This window comes from Eumetopias jubatus, unplaced genomic scaffold (genome assembly GCF_037043125.1).
Source record: "Eumetopias jubatus isolate StellerSeaLion01/CBP00866 unplaced genomic scaffold, mEumJub1_p1.0 scaffold_13, whole genome shotgun sequence".
Taxonomy (NCBI): domain Eukaryota; kingdom Metazoa; phylum Chordata; class Mammalia; order Carnivora; family Otariidae; genus Eumetopias; species Eumetopias jubatus.
Window position 1 is genome coordinate 172217 of NW_028274819.1, and position 21366 is coordinate 193582.

The 21366-nt window shown below is 55.9% G+C and overlaps 2 protein-coding genes across 2 annotated transcripts in view; one reads left to right on the forward strand and one right to left on the reverse strand.

The window, feature by feature from the left end:
• The window catches only part of RNH1 (ribonuclease/angiogenin inhibitor 1), a 17276-nt gene extending 15316 nt beyond the window's left edge, over window positions 1-1960 (reverse strand). Inside the window, exon 1 of the mRNA XM_028094283.2 lies at window positions 1870-1960. The gene's annotated coding sequence lies outside the window, so the exon portion shown is untranslated. The remainder of the gene's footprint in view (window positions 1-1869) is intronic.
• LOC114201558 (TBC1 domain family member 3E-like) lies at window positions 1700-21223 on the forward strand. Its single transcript, XM_088017970.1, is given in 20 exon segments — window positions 1700-1828; window positions 5960-6552; window positions 11291-11363; window positions 11776-11852; window positions 12156-12225; window positions 12842-12927; window positions 12982-12997; window positions 13080-13187; window positions 13296-13364; window positions 13724-13795; window positions 14185-14294; window positions 16949-16997; window positions 17364-17484; window positions 18173-18264; window positions 18492-18557; window positions 19015-19114; window positions 19383-19540; window positions 19831-20188; window positions 20191-20337; window positions 20340-21223. Coding segments are annotated over 19 exon segments (2157 nt in total). The 5' UTR covers window positions 1700-1828; window positions 5960-6520; the 3' UTR covers window positions 20693-21223.
• Window positions 21224-21366: the final 143 nt, after the last annotated feature.

A 21366-nucleotide genomic window follows, 5' to 3' on the forward strand; every position in this document is an offset into this window, starting at 1 on the left:
CTTTAAAAAAAAAACCCAGAAGATAGAAATAAAACGGAAAGCCCTAGCATGCCCACCTTCCACAGAGCTCTGACATCCGCGTGTGCGCTCCTACTCCTCTGTATGCACAATACACATTTTTTAAAAAATAAGAAATATTAGGAATGGTAGGCAGGATAATCAAGATGATTATGTCTGAATCCCTACCTTACATGGCAAAGGGGTCTTTGCAGATGTAACTAAGTCAAAGGTTTTGAGATGGGGAGATTTTCCTGGATTACTTGGGTAGGCCCAAAGTAGTCATGAGGATCCTTACAGAAGCGAGGCAAAAGGGTCAAAATCAGAGATGGAACAATGGAAGCAGAGGCTGAAGTGGCTGGGCTTTGAAGATGGACAAAGGCAGTCTCCACAAGCTGGAAAAGGCTAAGAAGCAGATTCTCCCCTTTGAAACTCTGGAAGGAACCAGGCCTATGGATACTTTAACTCCCTAATGCCCACTTCCCACTTCTGATCTCCAGAGAACTGTAAAATAAGAAATCTGTGACAACGTGTTACAACGGCAGCAGGAAACTAATGCATTATGAGCTGCTGTATTTTTCACCTAAGAATAGTTATGTATACAATGTATACATGAATATACAGGTACACTAATCAATATGTAACAGTCTAACCTTGTAAACATTTATGTGTTTTTAAAGATTTTATTTATTTAACAGCGAGCACACAGGCAGGTGGAGCAGCAGGCAGAGGGAGAGGGACAAGCGGACTCCCAGCTGAGCGGGGAGCCCGATGCAGGACTCGATCCCAGGACCCTGAGATCATGACCCGAGCTGAAATCAAGAGTCAGACGCTTAACCCACTGAGCCACCCAGGCGCCCCACACAGTCTAACTTTTAATGGCCACATCGTGCAACTGTCTGAACATAGCCAGTTTACGCAATCGATTTCTATAGAATGACACTTAGACTGCTTTCAGATTTTTCAGGCTTTACAGCATATTCTCCCACGTGGTTATCTTCCTGGTACACCACCCAACAGGGGGGCTTGCCTGGTTCTGAAGTCCTTCCAAGACACTGTCCACCTGCCGACCGGAAACGCTGCAAAGTCCACCGGCTTTGCCCACATTCCCGTATCCCCATACCTGCGAGCCAATTATGCCAGCCCAATAATGCAAAGTGCCTGGGCTCCCCTTTTAAATTTCAGCCAATTCCTCCCCAAGGTGCTGTCCCATTTACGTTTTTGTCATCCCCACGTGATTTGTCCAACCAGTTCTCCCAGGGTTCTCGGGTGCCCAGACACGGGCAGAGCTGCCGGGAGTGGAGATGCCATGCCCAAGGCCCGGCATCCTGTGCGGTGACCCGGGAAAGTCCTCTCTGCCAGGGCTGTCCTCCCGGGGTGCGGGGGGAGCTGTTTTTTGGGGAATAACGGTCGAGGGTTACTCAACTTGGGGTAAAATGTCGGCTTAGCCAGCCCTTGCTTGTGTACTTGCTGGGCGCCAAAAGACCAGGGGATCAGATCGAACCTCGAGAATGTATGGGGAGAACCACCAAGACGCAGACCATGCAGGCGCGCACCCACGGCCCCAGCGCACGGACTCCCAGCATGCCCCGGGAAGCAGGCCGGCGGCAGGTGCGCACGCGCGAGGGCGCATTTAGACGCTCTGACGTCACCGGCACGCGCCGACCTCCCGCCCTGGCGCGCTTCCCCCCGCCCCCGCCACTCCTCTTCCCTCTGTACCCCGCTCCCCCTGCTCCTGCACCCCGCGCTCCAGTGTCGTTTCAAGAGCGCGCATTTATCCCGGGCAGCATGGCCGCAGGAGCGCCCGGCGCGCGTCCACAGGCGGGCGCCGGTAAGAGCAGACCCCAGGCACGGACCGCAGAAGTTACTGACCTCCAGACGACGGACTGGGAGAGGGAGGGCCCACGCCCGACGGGGGCGGGGCCCGGAGGGGCGCGGTCTTGCTGCCGCGTCGGGACGGGCGGTGGAGCGGGGCCTGGGCGTCGGGGGCGGGGCCTCGCGTGGGGCGGATGCAGGCTCTGCGGGCGGGGCCTCGCGTCGGGGGCGGGGCCTCGCGTCGGGGGCGGGGCCTCGCGTCGGGGGCGGGGCCTCGCATGGGGCCGACGCGGGCTCTGCTTGGCGGGACGTGGCCGCGGGGCGGAGCGGTGGTCCGGCGCGGCCCTCCCGGTGTGGACACCAGGCACACCGCCTGGCAGGTGTGCCTCGGACGTCCGGCCCAGGCGGTGACATTAACGTGACGGGGCTGGGGACTCGGTTCGGCGACTTGGGGCAAAGTCTGGGGCTGGACATTCTGCACAGCGGTACTCTGCGGAGCACCGACCACTTGGTAGACTGGGCGGTATACAGGTAGGTCGACACAAAGGTGATTTTGTAACAAAGGGCTACTCATTAAGGCAACGTTCGTAATCAATGGGCAGTGGCTTATTTATCTATTATTGTCAAAAACTTAATAATTCTGTGTCTCACTAAATGCGTTCGTTCATTCAACAAATATTTCTTGTGTAACCCCTTTGTGCCCGGCTGTGTTGTAGGTGCTGAGGATTCAACACTGAGCCGAACAGGCAGAAATCCCTGGTGGGGGGAAGCATGGAAGGGGGAGGCTGGGCCTGGGAGGAGGGACCCGGAGTTGAGGGGCGTGGCCCGTGTCCACTGAGTGAGCAAGCGGTGCTCAGCCGAGGATGTGAAATGGAAAGCTGGGAGTTTTACTGAGGAGGGCAAGCAAGGTCCGGAAGGAGCAGTAAGGAGCAAGGTACCTGTCCTCCAGGAGCGCCAGTTCCTGCTGCAGCAAAAGGGATGGGAGGGTGCTTCAGAAAAAACTGGCTTTTCCTGAGAACTTACTTCTTCAAGTGCTAAAGTTTTATTTTAACAATTTTAATAGAAATTGTTTAATTATACTATTCACTTGCTGTGAATCATTGTGATTAACTTTTCTCTTATTTTAAGATTTTATTTATTTATTTGGCAGAGAGAGACACAGTGAGAGGGAACACAAGCAGGGGGAGTGGGAGAGGGAGAAGCAGGCTTCCCGCTGAGCAGGGAGCCCGATGCGGGGCTCGATCCCAGGACTCTGGGATTATGACCTGAGCGAAAGGCAGACGCTAAACCGACTGAGCCACCCGGGCCCCCCATCTTTATCTTTATTTTTAAACTTAGTTCAGCTGATGTGGGATTTGGGATTTTTGGTATATAGAAGTACTCCCCCCCCCAGTTTCACATTGTCCCCTACCAGAGGGGACCACTCTTGCTCATTTCTAGTGTTCATTCTGTCTTCTTGATCCAGCCCCTTCCCACCTGCCCCATAGGCTTCAGTCCCCACCGAACTACATGTTTTCAGAAATAGCCTTTGGATTAGTTTTGCCTTTTCCTCAATGCCTGTTGCAGCATCCCAACATAGAGGGTCTCAGGACACAGGAACGGAGGGGCCAAGGAGAGAAACCCCAGTATGTGTTTGTGAGATGCTACCCAGGGGTATCTTTGGGTGGAGTCCCTGTTCCTATTCTGCTTCTGTAAATATATTCCTTAAAAAAAATATCTTGTTTGGGCGCCTGGGTGGCTCAGTCGTTAAGCATCTGCCTTCGGCTCAGGTTATGATCCCAGGGTCCTGGGATCAAGTCCCACATCGGGCTCCCTGCTCAGTGGGAAGGCTGCTTCTCCCTCTCCCACTCCCCCTGCTAGTGTTCCTGCTCTCGCTGTGTCTCTCTCTGTCAAATAAATAAATAAAATCTTAAAAAATAAAAAATATCTTGTTTATTGAAATATAAGGCACATACAGAAAATGCTAGTAGTGAACATATAGAGCACACTGGATTTTCCCCAACAACCCCTCAAGTGAAATGGAACCCATTTAGGATGGAGTAGCAAGTGTTTGAGGATTAAGCTTGATCAGTGACTGCTCTGAGTTTGTGTGAGTAGTTATGTAATTGGTAGTTTGTAACTTACACCAGAGATGACCAGATGGGTTTTGTCCTAACGTTTGGAACGTAGAGTGCCCTCTAATTTATGGGTTAAGTTCTGTCATTTGGCAGGAGGAAGTTCACACAGGAGCAGGTGTAGGGGAACTTTTGCATACCCTTTTCAGGCTTAGGCTCCTTGGCACAAGTGAAAAGGATTTGGCTTTAAGTTGCTGGTTTCAGTCATACAGTGAGGAAGCAGCCAGTCAAGGGAACAGCATGTGCTTCGGGAGTCCTGTGTCCTGTGCTGGCACGGTGGTCTTGGCGCAGGGATGACGTTCTTTCCCCTCCTGCATGTAAACATTGCAAAGATTAGACATTCCTATAGGACCCTGGGTCAGACACACCAGCCTGCCCACAGGAGCTGGTGAGGACAGCTGTGCACAGCTCTGCAGTAGTGGACACCAGAGGCCCCTCGGTCAGTTACCTCGGTGAGGCCAGGGAAGCCACTTTGTGCAGGAGACACTTGAGCTCACTTGGTATGGAGGAAAGCACGTGCAAAGGCAAAGGGGTTTTAAAAAACCCTCTTCTAGGGGCGCCTGGGTGGCTCAGTTGGTTAAGCGACTGCCTTCGGCTCAGGTCATGATCCTGGAGTCCCTGGATCGAGTCCCACATCGGGCTCCCTGCTCGGCAGGGAGTCTGCTTCTCCCTCTGACCCTCCCCCTGTCATGTGCTCTCTCTGTCTCTCATTCTCTCTGTCTCAAATAAATAAATAAAATCTTTAAAAAAAAAAGATCTACTCTCTAAAAAAAAAAACCCTCTTCTTATCTCTACTTCCACAGGCTCATTTTTGCCTGTTTTTGGGCTTTATATAAACGGAATTATATTGCATGCTATCTTCTTTGCTGGACAGTGAGTGACAGCCGTCCATTTCATTGTGAGCGGACGTGGTCTAGTTGGTGTCCCTGCTGTGTTTTCTACTGCATAGATATACCATGTTTTACTTACCCAGTCCTTCCTGATGTACAGCTACCAGTGTTTCCAAAACAGGAGGTCTGGGCTATTACGGGTAGCAATGCTATGAACATGCGTGTCCTTTGACGAGTGTATGTGAGCCTTTCTGTTGAGTGTATACCTGGGAGGGTAGTTTGGGTACCAAGATTGTGGAGGCCTCTTAACGTGAGTTGGAAAATGTTGCCAAATTTTCTGTCTTTTCAAAGCATTTGTGTAATATCGGTGCTAACTATTCCTTAAATGTTTTATAAAATCCATTAGTGAAGTCTTTGTTTTCTTCTGAAGAAGTTTTTTTTTTAAAGATTTTTATTTATTTATTTATTTGAGAGAGAGCATGAGAGGGGGGAGGGTCCGAGGGAGAAGCAGACTCCCCGCCGAGCAGGGAGCCCGATGCGGGACTCGATCCCGGGACTCCAGCATCAAGGCCTGAGCCGAAGGCAGTCGCTTGACCCACTGAGCCACCCAGGCGCCCTCTGAAGAAGTTTTTACGTCATGGATTCTATTTCCTTAGTAGTTCTAGAATCATTCAGGTTTTTCTATTTCTTTCCGTGATGGTTTTTGTAATACAAATGTCAGTGATGTCAGGTTTGTGAATCTTTGGTTAAAATCTACATCTTTGGGCGCCTGGGTGGCTCAGCTGGTTAATCATCTTCCTTCGGCTCAGGTCATGGTCCCAGGGTCCTGGGATCGAGTCCTGCATCCAGCTCCCTGCTCCGCGGGGAGCCTGCTTCTCCCTCTGCCTCTGCCTCTCTCTCTCTCTCAAATAAATAAAAATATAAAATAAATAAAATAAAATCTACATCTTTGGTGGATTCTTTTGTCTTGTCAACTATTTTAAGAGAGGGATATGGACTCTCTAGCCACAGTTGCGTTTCTCCTTTCAGTTCTGTTAGGTTGTGCTTTTCTATTTCTAGACTATGTCACAGGCCTCATCTTTCCATCCCAGCAAATGGGCTCTTTATCCTTTGAGATGCTCCTCTGTATGCCAGCAAGCACTTAACTCATACTCTAACTAACTGAAACCCATTTTTCTGATTTCTTATTGCACTTGCTTGAAGCGTTGATGAGCTCTTCTACAGTGACTGGAACATTCCACCTGCCAGGCCAGAAAAGCCCTGAAAGCAACAGAATGCCTAGAAGACCACCCGCCATATGTCCCTTCCCCAAGCCAGGACCACACGCTGAACATGTACCGACCCCCCCAACCCAGGATCACGTGCTCTCTGCCTGCTCTCTTGCACGTACCCCCTGAACTTCTTCCTGTAAAACTCTCAGGGTCCATCTTGACGCCAGAGAGGTTGGCTGTTCACGCCTGAGCCTGCCACCTCCCCTGGCTGCTGGCATCCAAAATAAATCTCTCTCTGCCTCCCAAACCCTTGTGTCTTGAGTTTTTGGCTTCTCTTGCAATGCGTTTACCAAGTTTGTTCAACAATATTGGCAAACCTGGCCAGGAGCTGTGCCTTTGATTTGTCCACCCCTGCAGGATTCCCCTGGACAGAGCAGTTGGCCACAGCAGCACACCCGAGCTTGCCCGTTCCCTTCCTGAGTTAGCTGTGACAGATGGCTGACATGCATCTCTCGGGACACTGATTGGGAAGACTGTTTTTGATAACGCAGCCATGCCAGCTTCCTTTGCGGTAGTGCTTACATGGTATGCTTTTTCCCATTCCTTTACTCTTAACATTTCTAGATTCTTTTATTTAAGGTCTTCTCTTATAAGTAGAATGTAGTTGACATTGGTTTTTTTTCCCTACTCTGACAATCTCTCTTTTCATTGGAAAATTTAGACTGTTTACATTTAATTTAATCATTGATACATTTTGGGCTCTTTATTTTTTCTGCCTATTCTGTTTCTGTTTTTCTCTTTTTTTTTTCTTTTGCCATCTTCTGGATTTTTATTTTATTATTTTCTCTGGTTTGGTAGTTTTGCATTCTTTTAGTATTATTTTAGTAGTTACTCTAGAGATTATACATGTGTTTTTGACTCATTAAAGCTTAACATAAGTTTATACATTAGCCACAGCCTGGACGGTACAAGGACCTTTGTGAATAATAATCATCAATTAATAATAAATAATAATAAGTAAATATTAATAAATTGTTATTAATTTATGTAGTCAGGATTCATTTAGAATTTTGTTGCTCTTTAATCCTGACATCTTCCTACTTCCATCTGGGGTTACTTTTTTTTTTTCTTTTGCCTGAGGAACCCCTTTACTGTTTCATTTGGCATGAGTTTACTGGTGATAAATACTGCCAGTTTTTGCTTTTCTGAAAATTTGTGTGTCCTCTATTTTTGAAGGATATTCTTTAGTGGGTATAGGATTATAGGTTGGGGGGCGCCTGGATTCCCTCTCACATTTTCTCTGTCAAATAAAATAAAATCTTTAAAAAAAATAAAAGAAAAAAAGAATTATAGGTTGACAGTTATTTCTGTTAGTAGTCTGAAAATGAAGACAACTCCATTGTCTTCTGGCTTTTATACTTTCTGTCAGTCTTATTGTCACGCTCTGAAGACAGCATGTCTTCGTGGGTGTTTGAAAGAATTCCTCTATTTTCAGTTAGCACTTTTTTTTAAGATTTTATTTATTTATTTGACAGAGAGCAAGAGACAGCAAGAGAGGGAACACAAGCAGGGGGAGTAGAAGAGGGAGAAGGAGGCTTCCCGCCGAGCAGAGAGCCCGATGTGGGGCTCGATCCCAGGACCCTGGGATCATGACCTGAGCCGAAGGCAGACGCTTAACGACTGAGCCACCCAGCGCCCCTCAGTTAGCACTTTTACTATATGTGCCTCGATGTGTTTTTCCTTGTATTTATCCTTCTTGATGCTCATAGTGCTTCTAGAATATGTAGCTTGATATCTTTCATCAGTTTGGGGGATATTCTCAGCTCTCTTATTTCTTCAGATATTTTGGATACCCCTTTCTCTCTTTTTTTAAGATTTTATTTATTAGAGAGTGAGCGAGCAAGAGAGAGAGTGTGAACAGGGAGAGGGGAAGAGGGAGAGGGAGAAGCAGAATCCCTGCTGAGCAGAAAGCCTGATGCGGGGCTTGATCCCAGGACCCTGGGATTATGACCTGAGCAGAAGGCAGACGCTTAACGACTGAGTCACCCAGGCACCCCTTGATGGTATCCTTTGAAGCATACAATATTTTTTTAAAGATTTTATTTATTTGAGAGAGAGAGAGAGTACATGAGTGGGGGGAGGGGCAGATGGAGAGGGAGAAGGTGACTCCCTGCTGAGCAGACAACCTGGGGCTTAATCCCAGGACTCTGGGATCATTACCTGAGCCTGAGGCAGATGCATAACTGACTGAGCCACCCAGGCGCCCCGCCCCCTTCTCTTTCTGATCTTCATTTAGGAATCCAATTAAATATATGCTCAACCTTTCCACTCTATCCCACATGTCTCTTATACTCTTTACTAGACTATATCCTTTTGACTTTCTGTTTCAGTCTAGGTAATTTCTTTTGACCAGCCTTCTAGTTCACCAGTTCTCTCTTTATCTGTATCGAATCTGTTGTCAACCACATCCACTGAGTCCTTAAGTTTAGTTATTCTATTTTTCACTTTTGGAATTTCCATTTGTTTGTTTTTGATTCCACGTCTCCCCCGAACTGAATTAGTTAATCTTGTCTTTTAACAGTGTACTTAATTAAGAACATTAACTATAGTTATTTTAAAGTCCTTATCTGATAATGGCATTATCTGTATCTCTGTTGGGACATTTTTTATTTAAATGTAATTAATTAACATATAATGTATTATTGCTTTCAGAGGTACAGGCCTGTGATCCATCAGTCTTATACAACACACAGCACTCACCACAACACATACCCTCCATCACCTGGGTGTCCATCACCCAGCCACCCCATGCCTCCCACCCCCCTCCACTCCAGCAACCCTCAGTTTGTTTCCTGAGATTAAGAGTCTCTTATGGTTTGTCTCCCTCTCTGATTTCATCTTTTATTTTTTCCCTCTCTTCCCCTATGATCCTCTGTTTTGTTTCTTAGATTCCTCACATGAGTGAGATCATATGATAATTGTCTTTCTCTGATTGACTTATTTCGCTTAGCATAATACCCTCTAGTTCCATCCAGGTCGTTGCAAATGGCAAGATTTCGATTTTTCTGATGGCTGCATAATATTCCATTGTGTATATATATATACCACATCTTCTTTACCCATTCATCTGTTGATGGACATCTAGGCTCTTTCCATAGTTTGGCTATTGTGGATATTACTGCTATAAACATTGGGGTGCAGGTGCCCCTTCAGATCACTAGATTTGTATCTTTGGGGTAAATACCCAGTAGTGCAATTCCTGGGTCATGTGGTAGCTCTATTTTTAACCTTTTGATGAACCTCCATACTGTTTTTCAGAGTGGCTGTACCAGCTTGCATTCCTACCAACATCTGTTGTTTCCTGAGTGGTTAATTTTAGCCATTCTGACCAGTGTGAGGTGGTAGCTCATTGTGGTTTTGATTTGTATTTCCCTGATTATGAGTGAGGTTGAGCATTTTTCCTGTGTCTGTTGGCCATTTGGATGTCTTCTTTGGAGAAATGTCTGTTCATGTCTTCTGCTCATTTCTTGATTGGAGTATTTGTTGTTTGGGTGTTGAGTTTGATACTTTTTTTTTTTTTTAAGATTTTACTTATTTGACAGAGAGAGACACAGTGAGAGGGAACACAAGCAGGGGGTATCGGGAGAGGGAGAAGCAGGCTTCCTGTGGAGCAGGGAGCCCGATGTGGGGCTCGATCCCAGGACCCTGGGATCATGACCTGAGCCGAAGGCAGACGCTTAACGACTGAGCCACCCAGGCACCCCGAGTTTGATACAATTTTTATAGATGTTTGATACTAGTCCTTTATCTGATAAGGCATTTGCAAATATCTTCTCCCATTGTGTTTGTTGTCTTTTGGTTTTGTCGACTGTTTCCTTTGCTGTGGATGTCTTTTCTTTTTCTTGTCTGATTACTGCAGCTCGGACTTCCAGGGCTGAGAGGGACTTCCTTGTCTTGTTCCTGGTCTTAGGGGAAATGGTTTCAGGTCTTCATCACTGAGTATGAGATCAGCTGTGGGCTTTCATACATGGGCTTTATTCTGTTGATGTATGTTTCCTCAAAACCCACTATACTTTTTATGTTGTATTTTGTCAAATGCTTTTTCTGTAACTATTGAGATGATCATATGGTTTTTGTCCTTTGTTAATGTGATGGATCCCATTGGTTGATTTGCCAGAGGGGAAGTGGGTGGGAGATGGGCAAAATAGGTGAAGAATATTAAGAGCTATAAACTTACAGTTATAAAATAAAGAAGTCACAGAAATTTAAAAAGCACATGGGCACCTGAGTGACTCAGTCAGTTAAGTGTCCACCTTCGGCTCAGGTCACGGTCCCGGGGTCCTGGGATCGAGCCCCGCTTCGGGCTCCCTGCTCCGCGGGAAGCCTGCTTCTCCCTCTCCCACTCCCCCTGCTTGTGTTCCCTCTCTCGCTATGTCTCTCTCTGTCAAATAAATAAATAAAATCTTTAAAACATAGAAATTTAAAAAGTACAGCATAGTGAATAGAGTCAATACTAATAACTTTTAATGGGGCTAAGTACACTTCTTGTGGGGCACACTGAGTAATGTAAAGAATTGTTGAACCACTAAGTTGTAGTCCTGAAACTAATGTAACATTGTCGACTATATTTCAATAGATATTAAAGAATAGAGGTTTCTGATAGAAATCACGGTGGATCCATAAAAGGCATTTATATAGCCATTACAAATATGAAGGCACCTCTGCAGAGATGATAAGATTTCTCAAATGTTCTTAAATGTTAATTTTTTAAAAGATTTATTTATCAGAGAGCATGCGCATACTTGCAGGTGTGAGCAGAGGGGAGGGGCAGAGGGAGAGGGAGAATCTGAAGCAGACTCCTCACCAAGCCCAAGCCCATCACAGGGCTTGTTCCCATGACCCCGAGATCTGACCTGAGCTGAAATCAAGAGTCGGACATTGAATTGACTCAGCCACCCAGGAGCCCCTCAAATGTTCTGACGTGGACCACGCATGCTGTGAACCCTTGGGGGTGGGAGGGCATTTGTGACACACAGTCTGCCTAGAAGGGCGGGGTGCCTGGAGGACCTGAGCATGGGAGCTAAGGAAGGTGGGATGGAGCCAGGGCTCCCCTTCCCACCGTGCGTGGTGCCAGGACCCTCCCCGGGAGCGTGACCTTCAGGGGGAAGGGCTAGTGCTGACGGACCCCACTGACGTGCACTGATGACGCGGGACCCCACTGGATGGAACGGTGGCACCCTGGGGTTCCGCCGCTGCCTGGCGCCCCCTCGGCTCTGTGTCCACAGGCAGTTGGATGCATTCGCACTCTCTGTCTCTGGCTCAGCCTCACATGGACCCGCTCGCCCCACGACCCCCGTGTAGACAGGAGGTGCGGCTCCCACAGCGACAGGTCACAGGTGAGTGTGTGCTGCTCCCCGCTCCCTTCGGGCCGCTATGGGGGCTCGGGCTCTGGGGGGGGCGGCGTGGCCTCCTAGGCAGTGGCCAAGGACCCCCGGGCGCTGACCGTGAGCCGGCACGTGCAGCCCTTCCACAGCTCCGTGGGGGGAGGGCTGCCCCCCTGCTGCCCGGGTCCTGGCCTCCTGGGCCAGGAGCCAGCATGCCCCTCCCCAACAGGGACCACGAAGCCCCTCCTGCTCTCCCCCACACCCCTCCTCGGCCATTCACCATCCTGGCATCCAGGGAGGGAGTTTGTTCTCACTCTTGCTGCAAAGTCGTTCATGTGGATGACGTCCAGCTCATTGCTTTTTGCCTATTATTGCCTGCACTTGTAGGATCTCAGAGACACCTCTGATCTCCCCAAACCCACAGGAACACTCGCTGGCCAGCCGTTCCAGCCAGCCTCGCGCTGCCAGCCTCGGGCTGGGGGACCCCACACCAAGCATCAGGTCAGCAGTTTACCGGAGCCTCCCGGACCCCCCGTGTGCTCCTGGTAACGGGGTGCAGAGACCCTGTCATCTCGGTGTGAAGCATGTCCAAGGACAGTGACTGGGAAGGAATCTGGGGGTGGGAGTGCCACAGAGTGGGAGCCCGCGTGTGATCTGCCAGCTCAGCAAGAGTGCCCCCCTAGAGCTAGAGGGTTTCCTCCACTCTCAGCTCAGACAGAGTGGGGATCGGCCCCCAGAGAGCAGACCCCTTTGTTCTCTGGAGGTTTTCATGTAGGGTCCTATTTGGATGTTTTTGGTTTGCAGCACCATGAAAGAGGACCTAGAGACCCTGCTGGCCTTGGAACGGGCCAACATCATAGCCAAATACACTCAGGTGAGGCCCAGAGAGGGACCATCGACACTAGGAGCACCCACTGCAGAGGTGGGGCCCAGAGCCTGCAGGCACAGGGGAGGCCCAAGTGGGCCCAGAGCCAAGGATGGGCCCGTTCAGCCCAGACAAGGCCCAGAGTCGTCAGGAACAAGTGAGATCTGGGGGAGGGAGGCATAAGTAACAGGCGAGGGTCTGTCAGGGGTCCAGGTCGTCAGTAGCCGATGAGGCCCAGGCGGGGCTCATAGGCAGCAGGTGCATGGGAGGCCCAGGCGGGGCTCATAGGCAGGCCGGAGCGGCTCTGACCCAAAGGGAATCCTCAGCAGCAAGAGCAGTTATGTCCCAGGCGGGGATCAGAGCCAGAGTCCAGCAGAGGAGACCCAGGTGGGTATTGTTGCCCGTAGGAGCGGGGCAAGCCGGGCGGGGATCATCGCTGGGAGAAGCCGGTGGGGCTGTCAGGCTGCTCCCGTGGGGCAGACAGGTCCTGCCTCTCCTGCTGGGCCATTTTCAGCGGGTCCTGGGCTCCCTGAGGACGCAGGGGAGGGAGGAGCCGTTCTGTTCCCTCCTTACCCCCATGCCCCTGGCTCTGACAGGACCCCCACCACGGCCCCCTCTGTTTCAGGCACGCCCAGCAGGGTCTCCACGGGACCCATGGGAAGATGCTGAGCTCTCGCGGTGCAGGCTCACGGACCATCATGGCTTTCGGCAGTGAGTCACCTGGGCCCTCCTTCCTCCATCTCAGGGGAGGGATTGCATTTGCAGGAATGCCTCTCTGGAAGCAGGACCCAGCTCCCCAGCTCAGGGCTTCGACCCCTGGAGCCCTCTGAGGGCCAGAGTCTGGCCTGGGCTGGAGTTGAGAGACCCAGGAGGCAAACCCAAGAAGTGGACAGGAATGGAGCTGGGCCTTGGAGGAGTGGCCGCCATGCCTACTTCGGGGAGGCCCCGTGTCTGCCTCCTGCATTCATACGGTGGGTCCAGTCAGTTCAGCAGGGGCTCCAGAGGGTGAGGGGCTCTGGGACAGTGGCGCCAGTCTACTTAGCGGGCAGCTCATCTGCTGCCCCCTTGTCTTGTTCCAGCAACTTCTCCAGGAGACCCGGAGAGCTGACAACTGGGAGAAGATGCTGCGGAGCTGGGAGCACTACCAGGTCAGCGAGGAGGTGGGGCGCTGGGTGCCCGCAGACGGCACTGTGTCCCGACGGAGGCGGGGTACGGCCCTCAGCCTCCCCCCAACCCCACGAGAGTCCCCCTGCCTGGGGAGAGTCTGCTGTCCGAGCCCAAGTCTCCCCAGGCCCAAGGAGGACACCAGAGGGGCTGGCAGGTCAGGGTCACCACCCCCTCCTCCTTGTGGGAGACCCAGCCTCTCTGGAGACGCCATGGAGCCAAGGCCAGAACCTTCTAGAGGCCTCGTGCTCCGGGGACCTGCGGAGCCGTCCCTGGCCTGGCTCAGCAGCGCCGCCTTCTGTCATGGAGATGCAGCGTCGGCTTATAGGGGGTCCCTCCACAGGTGCGCGGTCAGCTGTGGGCCCTCCTGCTCGATACTGAAAAGGTGAAGTCCACCAAGCGAGGGGTCTACGCGGTAAGCCCTTCCACCCCCAGCAGGCCATGGCCCTTGGATGAGGCCTTGGCGGGAGCTTGGGGGAACCCGTGGGGAGAGGCGAGCTCAGGCCCCAGGCTGGTCTCAGTCCTGGAGGACAGGCCCCTGTGCGGGGGGAGGGGAGGAGCGTCGGGCTGACCATCGAGAGTCCCCTCCACGCCCAGGGCTGCTGAGCTCCAGGCCTGACGCGGGCATCACGGGCATCGGTGGGCCCGTGTGCGGGGCCCTGGCCTCAGAGACAAGGGAGGAAGGCGGTTTCTGCGGGACACACTCATGGGGTGGCTAGCAGCGCTCCCTCTTCGGAGGGCAGCTGGGGACAGTTAGGGTCCCGTGTCCTGAAGCTGGCCCCTCCTTCCCGGTTCTGCCCACAGAAGGTGAAGGAGCAGGCCCAGCTCTTCTCCAGAGACATCAGGCAAATTGACCTGGACGTGAACCGGACCTTCCAGAACCACGTCATGTTCCGGGACCGCTATGGGGTCAGGTGAGGTTGCGGGACAAGCAGGGTCCAGGGCCCCAGGGGTCAGTCCGAGGGTCAGGGGTGGCCCAGGGAGCTTCTGGGTGGGCAGTGCGGGCTCTCTGAGGAGAGGGGGCACGTTGGCAGCAAACACAACCCGGCCGTAGGGAAACGTGCTTGGGATGACCCAGCGGCCCCCTCCCCGGGTCTGCGGCAACGGGGCAGGCGCCGGGACGGGGCCCCGCGGCGTCCCTGTGTGAGCGGAACCCCCAAGGTTGGCGTGGAGCTGCTAGTGAGGAGCCGGCGACAGAGGGCGGGGGCCGTGGGGGGGGGGGGCGCTGCGGGGCCGGGGGCCAGGCAGCACAGACTCGGCTGGACAACGACACACATGGACCGATGAGGGTCGCCCGGCTCAAAGGGACAGCCACTCTTGGTGTTTTTCTGCATGTATGTGCATTTGATGGTAGATAATTGACACTGTTTGTACAGATCAGGGGTATGATGAACCCCCAGATGCCGTCCCCAGTCCAGCCCGGCTCCTGTGCTCACCACACGCCACCCCAGCAGCAAGTGTGTCCCAGCAAAGCCCAGACCTCAGGTCGACACTGCATCTCAGTATGCACCTTAGAAAACGGGGGTCCCCGATGGATGTGTGCCCCCCACACCGGCTCCAGCCTGCAAGGATTTAGTGCAGCCCCCCCTTAGTGTGCGGACGGTGTTGGCGCCTCCCTGGCCCCCGTCGGGGTCTCTGGATGGTCCGTCCTCCTCAGGAGCCCGGGTTTGGTGTTGAGCCGCCGGGTGTGGGGGAGACCCTGACGATGTGGGGGCCTAGCGGGAGGGGCGGGAATGCAGTATGCGCCCGGACCGGTGGGGTGCAGCCAGATCGCCATGGGAGGAGCTCTGTCTGTGCGGCCAGCGGCTGGCGGTGTGCTTCACAGCCCGGGGCCCCGGGGAGGCCGAGCTGGAGGCCGGGAAGGCCGGCGCCGAGGAGCCGCCAGGCAGGCGTGGACTGAGCCTTCCGGGGGACCGTCCCCAACCCGTCTCATGAGGAGACGTCGACATTCCTCCACGGAAGGGGGTGCCTTGTACCCCGGAACCTGGGTGGCCCCTGCGTCGGCCTTGGCCCTCAGAGGGCGGCCGTGTCACGGCTGACCTGTGACGCCTGGTCCAGGGCGAGCCAGCCTCCAGCAGCCTGAGGCCCCCAGGCACCACCCCAAACATCCATCCCCCTGTGACTACTGCGCTGCGTGCCTCACACAGAAGGGCCCCAATGTGAGGGCGGGCCCTGCCCGGCGACACACCTGGGCACAGGATCGTGAGGTTTCTATAATGGCCTCTCGGTAAATATTCTCCACTTCAGCCGATCTGCCCCCGACCTCGAAAGCAGCCTGTTCCTTCTGTGCCCTCGGGCGCAGCGACATTCCCATGTGGGGTTCCAGGTTCAACCCTTACCGCGTTACAGGGTGGTGGTAACGCACTCCGGGCATTGGAAAACCAGAAGCCAGAGGAGGGTCGGGCCGTGGACGTGGAGGGGGAGGCTTGCAGCGGAGAGAAAAGGGCAAGAGAGGAATCGTGGACAAGCTGGAGTTTATCTCAATGACAAACGTGCCCTCTGCAAAGACAGCATTCAGAGAGCAGGGAGGAAAGCTACAGAGCGGGAGAGATACTTGGAATGGCGCATCTACTGCGGGGCCCTTGCAGACCGAGAACAAGCAGCTCTGTGATCGAACACATGACCCGGCACACAGTGGACACAAGACCTGAACAGACACTTGAGCAAAGAAGATGCGCGCGCGCACACACACACACACACGCGCGCGCGCGCAATGTGCATTCATCCAGGGTGTGTGCGGGGACAGAGCTGAGCCTTCGTACCACCGCGGGACACCAGCGCCCGCCACACGCCCCTGTCACGAAGGCTGGGGGCAGGGGGAGCTGGGGTGCAGCGTCATGCAGCCACGCTGGAAGGCAGGCTGGAGGCTTCTTATAAAGCTGAACAGAGCCTCACCATATGCCCCAAAGTTCTCACAGTTATCAACCCAACTGGTTCGACATCTTTTATCCAAGTAAAACCTGTGTGAAGGTTCTGTGCTTTATGCACGACGACTCAACCTGGAAGCACCCAAGCTGCTCTTAGGTGAACAGACACTGGCAATCCAAAACGGGGACTACATCAGGGACACACAGGACCAGGACCACGCTACGGACGCGCTCGATGCCATGGAAGCACCTGGGCTGCGCTTGGCTCGGGGAAGGAAGCCAGATCGTGTGGTTGCGCTCACGGCACCAGGAACAGGCCAGACCACGGGGAGGAGAGGCCTCGGGGGCTGCGGTGAGCAGTGCAGGGGGAGCGCCTGGCCACCAAGGGGCCGTTCAGGGTGGGGCGGCGGCCTCAGGGCTGGAGGGGTGAGCTGGGGGCTCAGCAAAAACCCAGGAGCTGCCCATCCCACAGTGGGCGTTTTCATGGAGGCAAACGGCAAACAGCAGAATGAAAATAAACTCGATCCCACGGTATGTCTGAGCTAGCTGCCGGTCATTGTGTGGAGACCGGACCCTGTAGACACGTCAGCCACCGAGCTGCGCTGAAGACCCAGGTCCATGGGGCTGCGTTCTGCACCTGGCCGGCCTCACTGTGCGGGTTGCTCAGACAGGAGCAACCCACCCTGCTCTCCCTTTCCTACGCAGCAAGCCCTGTCCCATGTGCTCTCGGCGTATTCCATCTACAACCCTGTGGGTCTCCCCGCCGCCAGGCCTGCTGCCCCGCGGGTGCCCTTCGTCCTGAGGATTCCTGAACAACCAGGACACAGTCAGGACTCCAGCTCCCATTGTCTCAGGGGCACGAGGGAGGGGCTCTCGACTCTAGGACTGAGGCCAGGGCTGGGGTGCAGACCTCACAGGGTTGAGGAACGGCCCCTGAGTCCCGGAGCGCTGGGGCTGCCAGGTAGTCTAGCGAGCACCGCTGTTGCCCTAAAACTCGGGGATCGATCCTGAAGGGACCGAACTGGGAATCAGAACCTGAGCAGGGAGGGAGGTTCCCGTTACCCTGACCTCCACCACGTTGAGGTGGCCACGTTCCATCGGGGTTGGCTCTTGTAGGAGGTGGGCTACTGCCAGGGCATGAGCCAGATTGTGGGGGTCCTGTTGATGTTCCTGTCCGAGGAGGATGCATTCTGGGCGCTGGCTCAGCTGATGACCACGGAGAGGCACGCTGTGCACGGTAGGAGCTGGCAGGGCGCCTGGATGGGACCTGGAGGTCGGGACGGCCTCCCTGCAGGGCAGCTCCAGCAGCAGAACAGGCCAGGACCCCCACCCAGCCCGCCTCCCCGCCGGCAAAGGGCACCGCTTTCCCCGGGGGCCCTTTGGGGTCCTGTAGCCTGGCCACTGGCCCCACCACTCGCAGACCATTCTCACATTCCCGCGGGTCCTGCAGCCTCCTGCCTGGCGGCCGGCCTGCCCCCCAGTCCCCCTTCCAGCCCACGGCCAGACAAAGCCAGGTGGCAACATCTACGGCTCCCGTGGCCCCAGCCTGGATCCCAACCCAGGAGATGGCCCTGCACGCCCCCATCACCCTCCCCGTGGGCGGCACTCCCTGCCCCTCAGGGCTGTGGCCCTCCTTGCCCACGCTGTGACCACCACAGCAAAGGGTTGCCGGGTCAGCCAGTCGTGGTCCTCAGCCCGGGGCCCCCACCCAGCGGGGTCTCTGCGAGGAGGAGTGTCCTCTGCCCCTGCCCCTCGAGGCCTGGCCATAGTCCTGCTGCCTGGGAAGAGCAGGGCCAGCCACGGCTCGGGAGGGCTGTGGGCACACTCTGCAGTCAGGGCATGGGAGAGGAGGCTCCTGCCAGGGCTCACCCCCCACCTGGTGCGGGAGAAAGCCCTGATGGTTGGGGGGCCTGGGGCCTTCTCAGGCTTTTTCATTCCAGGGCTCCCCAAACTGCTAAGGTTCTGGGCCCATCACAACCTTATAGCGCAAGAGCTGCCGAAGCTCAAGAAGCACCTGGCAAGTAGAAGCTCCCCGGAGGCCCTGTCCCCAAGGCCCGGGGCCGGGGTGGGGGGCGAGCAGAAGCCTGCCAAAGCGGCCCTGTGCTGTTCCTTCTCCTGCGGGCCCAGGGGCGTCCTCGGGGCTGAGCGGGGCCGTGGAGAGTGTGTCCACCTGCCTCCATGGGGCCCTGGCCCAGGGGTTTGGGCCGCTGGGTGGGTCCTGAGCACCTTCCACACTTCTGTCAGGACGAGGAACAGATGGGCACTGGCATTTACACCTCCAAGTGGTTCCTCCAGTGTTTCATCGACCAGGTAAGGCCACCCAAGCTGACCCGGTCCCTGCCCTGCTTCACACCCCTGGCCCCCAGGGAGGCCCCAGCTGAGCCTCACCGTCCAGGACAGCCAGTCCCAATCCAGAGGCCCGAAGGCTGAGGCTCAGCCCAGACCCATCCTGGAGAACCCAAGAGGTCCCTTTGAGGCAGTTCCCACAAACGGGCTATGTCAACCTCAGCTCCCCCTGGGAAGGCCAGGTCAGCCTGGGGAGTGGACAGACCCTCGCCCCATTCCGCAGCCAGCCTGGAGTCCTCTAAGGGCCTGTGGCCCCCGAGGGTGGGGCAGAATCAGTGGCCCCCAGGTTTGCGGGTCGTGCTGGCCACGCCCTTACCCCCGGGGTCATCTGGAGCCCCCACAGGAGGGACTGGGGGGCCTCGTTCGATGCAGCCAGTGGGTCCCGCCAAGGCTGCCCCTCCCACACCTGCTGTCCCCACAGACCCCCATCTTGCTCACTCTGAAGCTCTGGGATGCCTACATCCTGGACGGGGAGCAGGTGCTCTCTGCCATGGCATATACCATCCTCAAGACGCACAGCAGTGAGGGAGCCCAGGTGTGCCCGAGGCGGGCGGGGGGGGCGCTGGCCCACTTCCCGAGGAGCGAGGAGCGTGCAGGCCTCGGAGAAGAACAGAGGCCGGCAGTGGGCCAGCGGGGCACCCCGCAGAGGAGCAGCCTGCGTGGGGCCTCCCCCTGCCATGGCTCTGCCCGCGGCGCTCCTGGGACAGCTGGACCCCAGCACCTGTCCCTGGGAGGCACCCTTGGGTGGCAGGGTGGGGTCCCTCTGGGTCTGACACACCCATTGCCCAGAACGCCTCCTGAAGCTGCCCCCGGAAGGTCTTCGGGAGTTTCTGCTGGACACCCTGGCCCAACCCTGGGCCCTGGAGAATGAGGTGGTGCTCGGATACCTTCGGGCCTCCATGGCCCAGCTCCGAAGGATGAGGTGCGACCTGCCCCCTCCAGCTGAGCTCAGGGCCCCGTCCCCTCCCGATGCACCTTCCTGGGCCGGCACACAGTGGACAGAGCCCCTGGGGCCTTCCTCCTCACGTCTCTCCCTCTCCTCTTCTGCTCCAACCTTGGGGAACCCAGGCTGGGGCCGGGCGTCCGGGCGCTCACTGCAGTGGCTGGGCATCAGCACCTGGAGGGCTGTTGTCAGGGGCAGGCCAGGGTGGAGCCACGAGCACACGCTGGGCCCCAGCCAGCTGGGGACAAACAGCCTGCTGGGCACGCTGACCCAGCCTGCCTCTTTGCAGCCGGTCCGGAGGAGTTCCCCACGAAGCCCCTGGGCCTGGAGCCAGTGCCCTTGGCGCCCAAGCCCCGCCTCCCTTCTTGCGTTGAGACGCTCCCCAGAGTGGACGGGCTGGCCTCCCCAGGCCCAGCCACCCAGCATGAGCAGCCGGGACCCCTTCCCGGCCAGGCCATCCTCAAGGCCGAGGAGCCGCTGCAGGAGGGAACGTCCACGGAGCCCTCAGCCGCACCCCTGCAGCCAGGAGGGCCCAGGGCCCAGCCTCTGGCCCTGCTGCCCCCAGCTCAGGACCCCTAGCTGTCCCGGCTGTCCTCACAGCAATGGGATTCCCTCCCCAACCTCCAAGTGCACCAGGAGGGTGCAGGCAGGTGGCCCCGGACGTGGGCTTGAAGCCGCAACACTGGGTCCCCTTCTGTTCAGCCCCTGCCTGGGCCACCCCAGTGGCCACACCACAGACCAGGCCCTGGAATGCCCCTGGGGCTCCCGGGACAGAGTCCCCCCAGCCCAGGAAAGAGCAAGCTGTGGGCCCAGGACACCCTTCCTGCCCTGTGGCCACTGCAGCTCCTGCCCCTCTTGGGGGAGTGACCGGCACAGCCGAGACACAGCCAGGGCCGCCTGGGCCAGCAGCCCCAAGGCCCCACACCTGCCGGGACCGTCCGACCTCCACGCCCACAGGGCTGCTACATGCTCCCTGGCCTCTGGAGCAGAGCGTGATGCTGAGCGTGGGGGCCCTGGGGCTCCGGGCAGCCAGCACCATGCCCTGCCTCAACACACTGGCCTTCCTGGACAGCGGCAACCCCTCCAGGAGGCACAAGTCCCTGAGCCGGGGGGACCTCAACTGGCCTGGCCCCAGGCCCTGGGGGGGCAGAGATGACACGAGCCCCCCCATGAGCAAAATGAGGATGGATGGGAAAAAGCCCCCCACTGGCCCTGGCCAGTCCTCGGTTCTGGCCCAAGCCTGGGCGAGCCCTCTCAGCTCTGTGTGGCCCCCTGGGACCTGGGCATGCCCCACAGATCCACGCCTCCGACCTAGGGCAGCCCTGGGAACCACAGGGCACCCCAGCTAAGGCATGGCAGGTGCTGGCTCTCCAGCAGTCGCCCAGCAGCAATGGGCAGAGGCCAAGGCCATACAGACGTGCTGGGACCCTGCCCGGGAGCCCCAACGCTACAGCTCCAGCTCAGGTCGGCCATCCTCAACACCTGCCTCTTGGTCGCCCCAAACTCAGAAACGTGCCACCCCCTGGAGTCAGCACAGGCTCCAAGGTGGGGGACACGAGCGTCCACGCCCCCCTGTGATTTCAGCCTTCCCCTAAAGGAGAAGCAGGTCTCCCTCCCCAGGGGAAGGCTCGCACCCTTGGTTCTGAGCCCCTTTGCTGTTGAAAGTTCAATAAAGCGTTGTGTTATAATGGAAAGCCGGCTTGGTCCTGCGGCCCCAGAGCTGTGCGCAAGAGGCGCTAGACAGCCAGACAGCAGAGGGTGGCTGGGCCCAGGCCGCCCCACCAGCCCCTACAGGGGTCCCTGCAGAGGGGCCTCCAGGCAGACAAAGCT